General features: G+C 43.6%; 1 protein-coding gene across 1 annotated transcript in view; it reads left to right on the top strand.

Moving 5' to 3' along the window:
* The first annotated feature begins 299 nt into the window (after nt 1–299).
* The window catches only part of LOC129811626 (formin-1-like), an 85,407-nt gene continuing 73,050 nt past the window's right edge, over nt 300–12,656 (top strand). Inside the window, exons 1-2 of the mRNA XM_055863079.1 lie at nt 300–696; nt 2,620–4,351. Coding sequence (XP_055719054.1) covers nt 2,743–4,351 — 1,609 coding nt within the window. The 5' untranslated portion in view covers nt 300–696; nt 2,620–2,742. The remainder of the gene's footprint in view (nt 697–2,619; nt 4,352–12,656) is intronic.

Raw genomic sequence — 12,656 nt, 5'->3', positions numbered from 1 at the left:
CGCCTACAGTTTATACGCCTACAACCACTTTCAAGTCATTCTTAAAGCCACAATGTGACTCTTTACTATTTCACATAATATGACTCCCCCTTATAAACCTAAATAGTGACAGTGCATTGATGTACAGCCCTTCTTGTCCTCTACCAGGTCCTCTCTAAATTCGGATTGTCTATTTTGTGAGTTTCTTATCGTTACCTGAGAGCTGCAGCTGCTCTGACTCAGTGTGCTAGGGGAGGACTGTCCCGGTGCACCAATAAGAGAGTGTCAAAAAAACACTGAGCTCTCCAGTTAGCCCAAGCGCTTGTCTGTCATGAAGGATTAACGCTACCCTCCAAGAAGCAGCGGTGGACGCTGGCTGCAGTGAGGATATAGATAAATTATTTGTCACGCAACTAAAATGGCTAAATCGCAGTTTATTGTCTTCAAACAACTAAATCATTTAACTGCAGGAGGTGCGTTGGATGTATCCATGCTTTTGATTATTGAATTAGGACACTGGAATCCTTCCTTTTGGAGAACATTTAGAGGATACGTTCAACTTAATGGTGCACAGTTTTCCTATGGAATTTAATAACGTAAGACATAATGGAATAGTTTATTTTGACGATATATCATATGCATAGTTTGTGAAACAGGAAACAGAATAGAGACGCATTAAATGGCTTGCTGCTGCAAGGTGAAACCCTACGGAGGCAGGTATGTAAACAGTTCAACTCAGAGATGTACGTTACAGTACAGTACAGATACATTATTTAAAGTGGAAATTATATCTCTTTTATATGTGGTACTAACATATTTGTTTGCTTGTGACTTCATCTTCACTTTTTGGGACATTGTTGACGCAGCTTGTAAAATGTTGATAGAATGCCTTTTAGGTGAGTTGTTAATGCTTCAATAAAGATGATAGTTTGTTTTGCTGATGATGACGATGATGTGGATATGAAGACTGCAACAATTGACTAGAACAGTGATGAGAAATCTCTGTCTTTCTAGGTATCCATCAAATAGCATGCCATTTTTTGTTGGTAGATTAGGATTTCTTACATTTGAAAGGAAGACTAATATTACATTGGTATACAATACATCGTCAACAGATCCAATGTCCATTAGTGACATCGTTCCATGCTGTTAATTCACTTCGATCCTGCTTTCCACTCTTGAATGAGCCCACTGTGATTTGACCAGCAGCGCAGTCCTGCATGTCCCACTCCCAATGCTACAGTATGTTCTGGTCTTAGGTACAGTACAATAAATATCAAAATGACCTGTGTTACACCAGTTTAAGACAGTCATCCATGAATTTGCTGTAAGGGCATATGTAGGGTATACACTGAGTGTACAAAACATTAGGAACACATTCCTAATATTGAGTTTTACCACCTTTTGCCCTCACAACAGCCTCAATTCGTCGTGCATGGACTCTACAAGGTGTCAAAAGCGTTCCACAGGGATGCTGGCACATGTTGACGCCAATGCTTCCCACAGTTATGTCAAGTTGGCTGGATGTCCTTTGGGTGGTGGACCATTCTTGATGCACACTGGACACTGTTGAGCGTGAAAAACCCAGCAGGGTTGCAGTTGTTGACACACTGAAACCCGTACGCCTGGCACCTACTACCATAGCCCGTTCAAAGGCACTTAAATATTTTGGCTTTCCCATTCATCCTCTGAATGGCACACATACAAATCCATGTCTCAATTGTCTCAAGGCTTAAATATCAATCATTAGCATGTCTCCTTCCCTTCATCTACACTGATTGGAGTGGATTTAACAAGTGACATCAATAAGGGATCATACAGCAGCTTTCAACTGCATTCACCTGGTCAGTCTATGTCATGGTAAGAGCAGGTGTTCCTAATGTTTTGTACACTCAGTGTATATCTGATAAGGCGATTTATCTCCTAAACCAGTGGTTCCCAACCTTTTGCGCTTACTGTACCACCAACTGAATTTTGCTCTGCCCGGAGTACCCCTGAAGTACCCGCTTGAGCATTTTACCAGTGAGCCTATGTTCTCATGAGTCTTTTCAAGTAGCCCCTCCAGGGGTCTTTTTTATTTTTATTTTTTTATTTATTTATCCTTTATTTATCTAGGCAAGTCAGTTAAGAACAAATTCCTATTTACAATGACGGCCTCCAGGGCAGAACAACAGTTTTTAACTTGTCAGCTCGGGGATTCGATTCAGCAACCTTTCGGATACTGGCCCAACGCTCTAACCACTAGGCTACCTGCCACCCCAAAAAGTACCTAGTACCCCTGGTTGGGAACCACTGTTCTAAACCTCTCATCTGTGCAAATGCATAGCCTAAATATAAATGAAATACATCCCTATTCAAGGTTATATTCAGAACTGCTGCAGTGGGGTGCATTAAATAATGAAACTAAGAACTATTACTCTTGATGTATTGCCAAAGATCTTCTGTCTAAAACGGTCTGGCTGGTGTTGCTTATTTGTAAAACGGGGACACTTCTGTTGTGCTAAGCATTTCCACTGGTGCACCTGTTATTTTCAATAGAATAACAGACAAATAACAAAGCCTTAAAGGTTTACATGCTTTATATTTACTCAGGCAGATAAATGGCTGTTTGTCTCAAGGAAGCATATTTCTCTCTGACAGGAGTTCAATCAACCAGATGATGAACAGCTAGAGCTCTTCAGACTCTTCCTCTGAAGTCCAACGCCAAACACACCAGCGTCTGGGGACAACAGTCCATTTTATTAAAGTGCTTAAGCAATTAACATGGCGCCCATAATGGAGGGCAGGCATATAGTCCTGTGTCTCTACGAGCCCATCCGGGAACTGTGCAGTATCAGTCTTTATCAACCCAAGGGGAGGGCCCCAGGGTTTATGTACAAGAGCCACGCCCCTCGGTGGGCCCAGTCCTGTAATGACCAAGACCAGGGAGAGGTGGATCCCACGGCAGCCAAACGAAGAAGCCAGTCTTCTGAGTCCGCAGGCGAACTCCTCAACTGCTGCCAGGCAACTAAGGAGGCTGTTGCTGAGCTCTGCTGGCTGGCCATGGAGCACCACCAGTTGCTGGCTGATCTCCTATCTCTGTGTGGAGACTGCGCTGACAGAGTCAGGATGGGTATTCAGGATGGGAAGCTCCAGGATCACAGGGAGGGTCGTGGGAGCTTCTCAGGACAGGTCCTCAGCAGCAATGCTCAACATGCTCTCTCTATGTCCCTGGGGCACAATAGAGCCTCCTCACTGGGCAGGAAGCTGAAGAAGCTGGGGGGAAAGAAGTTAAACAGTGCAGAGCAGTTCCTGCACAGCAAGATGAAGAAGAAAGTAGGGATAGGGAGCACTGCAGTAGAGTCTTTATCTTTTCAGTCCTCGGCTCAGACCCGGGATCAATCCAACCTCATCCCAGTGGCGGAGGAGAAAATTATTCCTGGGACCCCAGCCTTTCTCCAATCTTCGGACACTCCAATGTCAGGCTCCTATGTAAGTGTGGCCAGCAAATCCATCCTCGGTATGGAGGAGCACTTCCATATCGCTAGGGAGGGCTGGGACTTCATGGAGGAAGACTCTCGTGCCTCTGAGCCAGACCTGGACTTCTGCAACAACATGTCTGAGTACGACAGTGAACTCTGCTTGGGCTACAAAGCTTCGTCCTGTAGTTTATTGGAAGACGTGCAGGATCATGTTCAACGAGAGCATATGATGAGTGGGAACAACATTCGTCCCATGAGGTCTGAGGACAAGTCAGCCCACCAGCTGTATGATGAGGTCAACAGGAGGGACACGGGGGTTAGGATGGTTGCCAAGGGGCAGGAGATGGAGGGCACAGTGCAACATGTTAGCCATATTAGCCCAGACTGGTCCAAAGAGTTCTATCCAGAGGCTGAATCAGATGTACCTCAGCCGGGGACGAGCAGCTGTCAGCAGGGGTATGGGGAGTGGAGGAGTCTAAATAGGAACATTAAAGATACGGGAGGGACCAAACCTTCAGAGGGACTGCAGCTGCATCTCTCACTCCCTGTTGAGGCCGCCTCTGTCAAATTCCACAGGAAAAGCCCCTCTTCACCCTCTCTGTGTGGGGTGTTCAACACCTCCTACCCTGCCACCAACAGTCTGCAGAGCATGTCCCCAGTGCTGTCGCCCCTATCGCACAAGCTCCCCAGCCCCAAGCTCAACCATCGCATCCTGCTCCTCTCTGACGTTGACGTTGGCCAGGGGACGGACAGTGACAGCCCCATGACTGGATACGAAGAGGAGCCCAAAGTCACCACAGAGGTCATAGATAAGAATGGCAACAAGCGGACCGTCACACGGCTGGACCTGAACCTCAGCAGACTACCAGGGACTTCCAAATGGAATGTCAATGGCCTATCTACGGCAACAGGTGAGTTAGTGTTATTAACAATCAAAAGCACTCTATACACCGCTTGCATTCTTTCCTGTAATGTCCCCCCGTCTTGACACTAATGTTGACATCAATGCTTTCACTCCTTCGTGGGACGTGCCTCTCAGAATTGGTCCTTAATCAGGCATCAATACAACACTGGAATGCAATGGCTGTTATGTTAACTTAACTGTAAGAGAGATTACATAGTGATTGATGTGTAGAATATAGCACCTGAGCACTATAGCTAAAAGATTTGACCCAGTCTGTTCAGCCTGGAGATGTTTTGGAAATGCTTGGTTACTGCAGTGTGGTAGCTGTCAAACAACAAACTATTTCTACTGCACACTATGGGAGTTTTCCCTACTGATTGAAGCTATTTTCTCTCTGTAGTTCCCCCCTCTAGGCCAGAGACAGAGTAAAGCATGCCCCAGTGCTAGCTGATGCACAGTCATCCCTTGCCAATCTGTTTAAATGAATATGGTTTCTGATCGTCCTGTTTTGGTTGTGACTGGCCTGATATGCTTGCTTTGCCCTTGGCATGTGACTCCGTATTAAAAGCTACCCAACATACAGAGAGAGAGAGCAGAGCCTGAGACTGATTTGATTTCTAACCCATGCTGATGAGACACTCTTAACCGTTTCAGCACCGGGCAGGGAAGGAGGGGCTGTGATGGGGTCCCAGATCAAAGACTCTGGGTTGACATGCAGTTCAAACCCACTACCGCGCTCATGAAAACAATGTTAACTGAAGCATTGCCAATTTGTCCTCTCGGTGCTCTGCACCTCCTCCTAAACCACTGCCTACCGAGTTCACAGACTGCCAGGTGACAAAGACAGCCTCAATAGGCACACGGGTTACAGAAAAAAAGGATTAGGATTTGGGATGTAGTCTAAGAAGCAGAAGTGCACAGAACTTCCGAATGGCCTGACCGCCTCTTAATCCGGAATTAATAAACTGCAGTATCTCCATGGTTACATCGACAGCATAAATGTGATACAAAGTATTGCTCCCCCATATCCTCTTTCTAAATCCATGTAGAAGTGTCACAAGCCTCGGCCATTGAAAAATGTAACGTTGTCAGCCATTGTACCCCAAATGCCTTGTCCCTACAGCAAAGAGTAGCCTGCTTTTACGTTGTGTAGGCAGGTTGTCTGGTAGTGCCATGTGACCTCCCAACCTTTGATCAGTGTAAGAGTGCTGTAGCGTAGCTTAGTGTTTGGGTACATCCCATCAGTCCAAATTGGTAAAGGAAGATACAAAGGTCATGAAGCAAGTTGATTGTATCAATATTTGCCTGGTGCTTCCATTAGACAGTTACCTGTAATTACATTGTAACTACATTGATGACGTCTACCCAGGGGTGAAAGTAAGGCAGTACGGTCCGGTACAGCGTCCCGGCAAAATAAATAGTTGGGTTAAGCATACCGGTAAAACAAGAAAACTGTACACTGTTACACCATTATCTATCATTACTGCATGTCAGAGGCATGACAAATGGACTTGAAAACGAGTAGTATAGCAGCCTACGCTGCAAAATGCGATGTGGTAGCGTGGCCGAAACCAACAGGAGCGCAGACAGCAGTGGACACATACAATCTGGCCTAATGACATTTGCCAAATGTCATTACACTTTTTGGTGTTTGGTGTAACAGATGTATCTTTCCATTCACCACTGTTTGGAAGGTGTAAATATGTTGTGAGTGGATGAACGTGCACTGGTAGCCTAGTAAAGGAGCTGTTTGAAGTGATTGTTTGTGAATCAGATGAAAACATCATGACTGGTTGTGTTTATGCAACAATAAAAGTTCATGTATTTTAAAAGTTAAATGACAAATCTTTATGAATTAATAGGGATTCTATATGTAGTTCTATGATTAGGCCCATAGATTGTTTAGGTGCGTGCACAAATAGAAGGTCCTGTACCGGGAAGAAAGTAAATCTACATTCACCACTGCATCTACTCACCAATGTAGCTGACACTCTCTCTCTTTTCAAAAGCAATTGCCCACAGTTTGCTTTTTCACTGTCCACGTAGTTTGTTTATAGACTGTGAAGAATGATTGAATAATGAACCTTTCTTAGTCTGTGATTTTGGACCAGTAAGCATTGTTACTCCTATCCGGCCAGGATTCCTCTACAATGCTGAGGAACTACAAGGGGCACAGGCTTGACAGCCAATGTTCAGCCTAGTATAGTCATGGCTGGAGGAAGGCTGGGTATGCAGGCGGATAGATAGTGTTACTCATGTGGGAATAATCTGTATCAATTCTCATCGAGGTAATGCCCCCCCATCCACCCATTCACACACACCACATACACACAATTTCCTGCAGAGCCGGCTTAAGTCTTCACCGCTTCCATTTTTCATTCATCTTCTGAACCTAGATCGCCAGGCTTCCCAGAATGCAAAACTACTGAGACTAGATTCAAACAGACAGAAAATCCTATTTTCTTTTAAAGGTCAAAATTGGCTTCTGCCTTTAAATGATAAGAGAAATAGGATTCAAAGCAGTATAATTATTTTTCCCTTTTAGCCTGTCTGTGCCACGGTGTGCTTTTCAGGCTGTTGTGGCTCATGATTAATCAATATGAGTTCTATAAATAACTTTTCTTGGCCTGAGTGAACAGTATACAGTTTCATCTACAGGCATATAACATGAAGACTGGCCGTTATTGAATTGCATGAACAGTGTCTGTATGTATAGTATAGTGTCTGAATGTATAGATAGTAACATGATATTTCTCCATGCTGCATATTGTCCCCTCTAAATCTCCCCTTTGATAGAGATCTGAAAACAGTCTCACTGTTCATTTGGAAGGACCTCAGTGGGTTCTGAGCCATCCTTGGTCCACGTTCAATAATTAATTAGACTTGAAAGGTTAAAAGGACAAATGGACAACAGAGGGGCTAAAATCAAATCAAAATCAAATCAAATTTTATTTGTCACAGACACGTGGTTAGCAGATGTTAATGCGAGTGTAGCGAAATGCTTGTGCTTCTAGTTCTGACAATGCGGTAATAACCAACGAGTAATCTAACCTAACAATTCCACAACTACTACCTTATACACCCAAGTGTAAAGGGATAAAGAATATGTACATAAAGATATATGAATGAGTGATGGTACAGAACGGCATAGGCAAGATGCAGTAGATGGTATCGAGTACAGTATATACATATGAGATGAGTAATATAGGGTATGTAAACATAAAAGTGGCATAGTTTAAAGTGGCTAGTGATGCATGTATTACATAAAGATGGCAAGATGCAGTAGATGATATAGAGTACAGTATATACATATACATATGAGATGAGTAATGTAGGGTATGTAAACATTATATTAAGTAGCATTGTTTAAAGTGGCTAGTGATACATTTTTGATCAATTTCCATTATTAAAGTGAGCTGGAGTTGAGTCAGTATGTTGGCAGCAGCCACTCAATGTTAGTGGTGGCTGTTTAACAGTCTGATGGCCTTGAGATAGAAGCTGTTTTTCAGTCTCTCGGTCCCTGCTTTGATGCACCTGTACTGACCTCGCCTTCTGGATGATAGCGGGGTGAACAGGCAGTAGCTCGGGTGGTTGTTATCCTTGATGATCTTTATGGCCTTCCTGTGACATCGGGTGGTGTAGGTGTCCTGGAGGGCAGGTAGTTTGCCCCCAGTGATGCGTTGTGCAGACCTCACTACCCTCAGGAGAGCCTTACGGTTGTGGGCGGAGCAGTTGCCGTACCAGGCGGTGATACAGCCCGACAGGATGCTCTCGATTGTGCATCTGTAGAAGTTTGTGAGTGCTTTTGGTGACAAGCCGAATTTCTTCAGCCTCCTGAGGTTGAAGAGGTGCTGCTGCGCCTTCTTCACAACGCTGTCTGTGTGGGTGGACCAATTCAGTTTGTCCGTGATGTGTACGCCGAGGAACTTAAAACTTACTACCCTCTCCACTACTGTCCCGTCGATGTGGATAGGTGTGTGCTCCCTCTGCTGTTTCCTGAAGTCCACAATAGAATTGCTACTATGTAGGTCAGAATAAAGGCTGCCCTTCATGGTTGGTCCTGCCAATAATATTCTCATTTAATTACGATCTCTGTCATCTCTGTTGTCTGTGTGAGGTTCAGTTATCAATGTTTAATTGGTCAAAGGAAACTGTACATAGGGGAGAGTGTATAAATATATGTAACATTTAGAAACCTATTGTCCTCTGCCCCTGAGCAAGGCAGTTAACCCATTGTTCCATGGGCTCCCGAAGACGTGGATGTCGATTAAGGCAGCCCTCCACACCTCTCTGATTCAGAGGGGTTGGGTTAAATGCAGAAGACACATTTCAGTTGAATGCATTCAGTTGTACAACTGATTAGGTATCCCCTTTCCCCTTCCCCTTCTATACTAACAAAAATATAAACGCAACATACAACAATTTACAGTTCATATAAAGTTACAGTTCATATGAGGAAATCAGTCAATTTAAATTCATTAATTAGTCCCTAATCTATGGATTTCACATGACTGGGCAGGGGCCCAGCATTGGGGGGCCTGGGAGGGCTTAGGTCCACCTACTTGTGAGCAAGGCCCACCCACTGGGGACCCAGGCCCAGCCAATCAGAATGAATTTTTCCCCACAAAAGGGCTTGATTACAGACAGAAATACTCCTCAGTTTCGTCAGCTGTCCAGGTGGCTGGTCTCAGACAACCCCGCAGCTGAAGAAGCCAGATGTGGAGGTCCAGGGCTGGCGTGGTTGGACGTACTGCCAAATTCTCTAACGACGTTGGAGAAAGCTTATGGTAAAGAAATTAACATTCAATTCTCTAGCAACAGCTCTGGTGGACATTCCTGCAGTCAGCATGCCAGTTGCATACTCCCCCAAAACTTGAGACATCTGTGGCATTGTGTTGTGTGACAAAACTGCATATTTTAGTGGCCTTTTTTTGTCCCCAGTACAAGGTGCACCTTTGTAATGATCATGCTGTGTAATCAGCTTCTTGATATGCCACACCTGTCAGGTGGATGGATTATCTTGGCAAAGGAGACATGCTCACTAACAGGGATGTAAACTAATTTGTATACAGAGAAATACACTTTTGTGAGTATGGAACATTTCTTGGATAATTTATTTCACCTTATGAAACATGGGACCAACACTTTACATGTTGCGTTTATATTTATGTTCAATATAAATGCTCTGCGCTCACTATGTTTTAGACCTAAAGTCTGTTTATGGATGTACAATCGGGAATATATAACAATCACGTTATATTAGAGATTTCTGCTCGGATTATCTATGCTATGTTCATTGTCATTGTAATTACTCTGCTCTAAGCAGGAGAGAAAATGTAAATCCCATTTTTAAACTTTCTTAAAGGATTTTCACTCCCTCCCACTGTCTATAGCAGAGACAGCAGCAACTGACACAAATAGAGACTGAGTATGAGTGAATGTTCCCTGCTCATTCTGAAGTACCTTAAATAATACCTTAATGACATAAACCAGGCCATATGGAACTGATCACTCCAGCCTGGAGTCAGTTGTCTTTCCTCCCCTCTCCTAGCGTCAATTGCAAAATGCCGGTCATGCAACATTGCTCCTCTCAGTGAGGACAAGGGCCAGCTCTATTCAGATAATGAAATAGATTGTGCGAAGCCCGTCTGGGTAGGAGGGTTTGTGCTCAGCTCTCACGCTGCCTGTCTAAGCTGTATCACAGCCAGAGGAATAGGTCTGCACTAAGGTCCCTCTACGGAGGAACTTGTTACTGTTGGAGCTCTTCAGAATAATCTTACCTTTCTTATCATAATCCTAAATAGTCGTATTTATGTATCATGTAACTTTTAGGTTGATGTTATCTGTTGAAAACCTATTTTATTGCTTACATGTATTATTACTGTAGTTGTTTAGCCTCTAGTCGTTGTGCTTTATGTTGACGTGCAGACATCACACAAGTCCCACTCCATTCGCTCTCTTCGGCCCATCGCTCTGCTAGTGCTACACAGGAGATGAGTGATGATGAATCTGTGACCATTACGTCATGCTACATTATAGTTCTCCCCTTCAGGGCACGAGAGAGAGAGAGAGAATCTCCATTCTCAGCTACTGTATGTCCACCCTGCCTCTTTAGACCAGGCCCCAGACAACCAACCAATGGCTCACAGAGAGCAGCGGGAGCAGGGTTAAACCATGCAGGACAGACAGGAAATGAAGATGTATAAAACTTGCCTGCAGCACAGAGATGATGGAGTTTCTAGTTAACCAAGCACATGGGCAGTCTTTATATTGGAATAATGAGTTTATAGATGTTTGTATAGTACTGTAGGAGTTAGGCACTGGACACCACTTTGAGGGTTAGTGGGTGTGGGTGTGGGTGAGGGAGAGGGAGGGAGAGAGAGAAGAGTGCACTGTTTATAATGTATGGCTTCAGCCTGTTCGATGGAGTGCATTAAGAAAAGGGTTGTTCCTGCTCACCTTGAGATTGTTGAGCGGTGAATTGCATATCATCTCCAGTCATTAATCACCACTGACACCTCCAGGCACTCCACAATCAGCCATAAGTTGCCTTCTCAGCACCATGTGACCTAACTAACACAGGCCCTGTTCTATTAGCCCTGTGCTGTCCCTACCCCACCCAGCCCAATCCGCTCTTTTTCAGATTCAGAGTGTTTAATAGTCACATGTAAAGGGTTGCAGGTGTGATTACAGGGCTTCGAGCACCAACATGCAGGACTAAGTGAAATAAAATAAGGAAAATGGTAAAAAAAAGAAATGGAAAAATAATTTTAAAAAGAATACTATATTCTTTCTCACTGTCTGTTTGACAGCTGCTCAGTTCACAAGCTCTGATTTATTCACTGTCACATCACAGCCCTGTCAATGAACATCTGCAGGACCACAGCATTCCCTGTCTGTCTGCCTGTCTGCCTGCCTGGCCTTGACTGAGAGGGAGGAGGTGTGGAAACAGGAGTTATTGTAAGTCTTATAAGTCAGAGTAGCAACTAGTAAAGTAGCAGGAGCAGAACAGTAGCACTATCCAGTAGGAATGAGTTTGGCAAGATGATAATGTTGTCTTAGGTTCAGTCCACTCTATAGCCTGGAAAAGAGTGTTGTTATCAGATCCCACGTCATCAGTGAGAAAGAGAAGTGTGTATCTGGCTCTGTGTTCAGTGAACTACAGGCATCGATTCAGCCTACCTTGGCTTCTGTTTAAGAGAAGTTGGAGATTAAATAACAATTAGAGCAGAGTTTTCCCCAGTGCCAGTGAACTTTGCTTCACCTAGCATAGAGTGTGTGTGTGTGTGTGTGTGTGTGTGTGTGTGTGTGTGTGTGTGTGTGTAATGAAGTAACTGCCAAGTGTTCTCAGAGCACACGCTAATAAATATATTACCTAATGCAGCAGAGTGCTTTCTAAATCAGATTCTAGTCATCACTTTATGAGTTTAACTTTCTATTATTATAGTGGAATGGAGGCTCACTCTCATTCAATTGTTTGAGTGTATTAGTTTTCAGTGTACTAGTATTGTGTTTTTCATATGTGTAATAAGCAAAAGTTTAATAGATTCAAGTCTATAATATGTTTTGGCATACATATCATTTCAGAAGAAGACACAAGATCCCCTGATGATGGCATTAATTCATTGTGTACCTTTGTATTTAGGGTGGTCTTTCTGCTCAGAGCAAGACAGCCAGTCAGAGCTGCACTGCAGTGAGTGTGTCTACAGGGACAAAAAGCCTCTCTACCTATTCCTGTCCAGATGGTGGCAGCGTGGCCCTATTAATGCATTTTTAACACTGCTGCCTGTGTCCTCAGCTCAGAATATGCCGTGAAGTCACAGTTTACAGATGTGGACAAACTAGTCTCAAAGCTCAATTGTCAGGAAATGTTTAATATCTCAGGGATGAAAAGATGGAAGAGTGCTATTCTCTACTCAATACGTTTTAGTTACAAACGATTTGGTGGGATTCTGTTTGATTAGAGGAACAAATTGACGCGATTCGATACGATTTGATTTGTTGCATAAACATATTCATTTTCCATTCTAACATCTGCTGCTGATGGAGCTCATCAGCTGGGCCTCTGAACTGGATTCTCTAAAATGACTTTTACAGTTGCAGTCGGAAGTTTACATACGCCTTAGCCAAATACATTTAAACTCAGTGTTTCACAATTCCTGACATTTAATCCAAGTAAAGATTCCCTGTCTTAGGTCAGTTAGGATCACCACTTTATTTTAAGAATGTGAAATGTCAGAATAATAGTAGAGAGAATTATTTATTTCAGCGTTTAACTTCTTTCATCACATTCCCGGTGGGTCAGAAGTTTA

The sequence above is a fragment of the Salvelinus fontinalis genome, chromosome 15, assembly GCF_029448725.1.
Source record: "Salvelinus fontinalis isolate EN_2023a chromosome 15, ASM2944872v1, whole genome shotgun sequence".
In the NCBI taxonomy this organism is placed as follows: Eukaryota; Metazoa; Chordata; class Actinopteri; order Salmoniformes; family Salmonidae; genus Salvelinus; species Salvelinus fontinalis.
The sequence above is the reverse complement of the archived record's forward strand: the minus strand, read 5'-3'. Positions and strand labels throughout refer to the sequence as shown.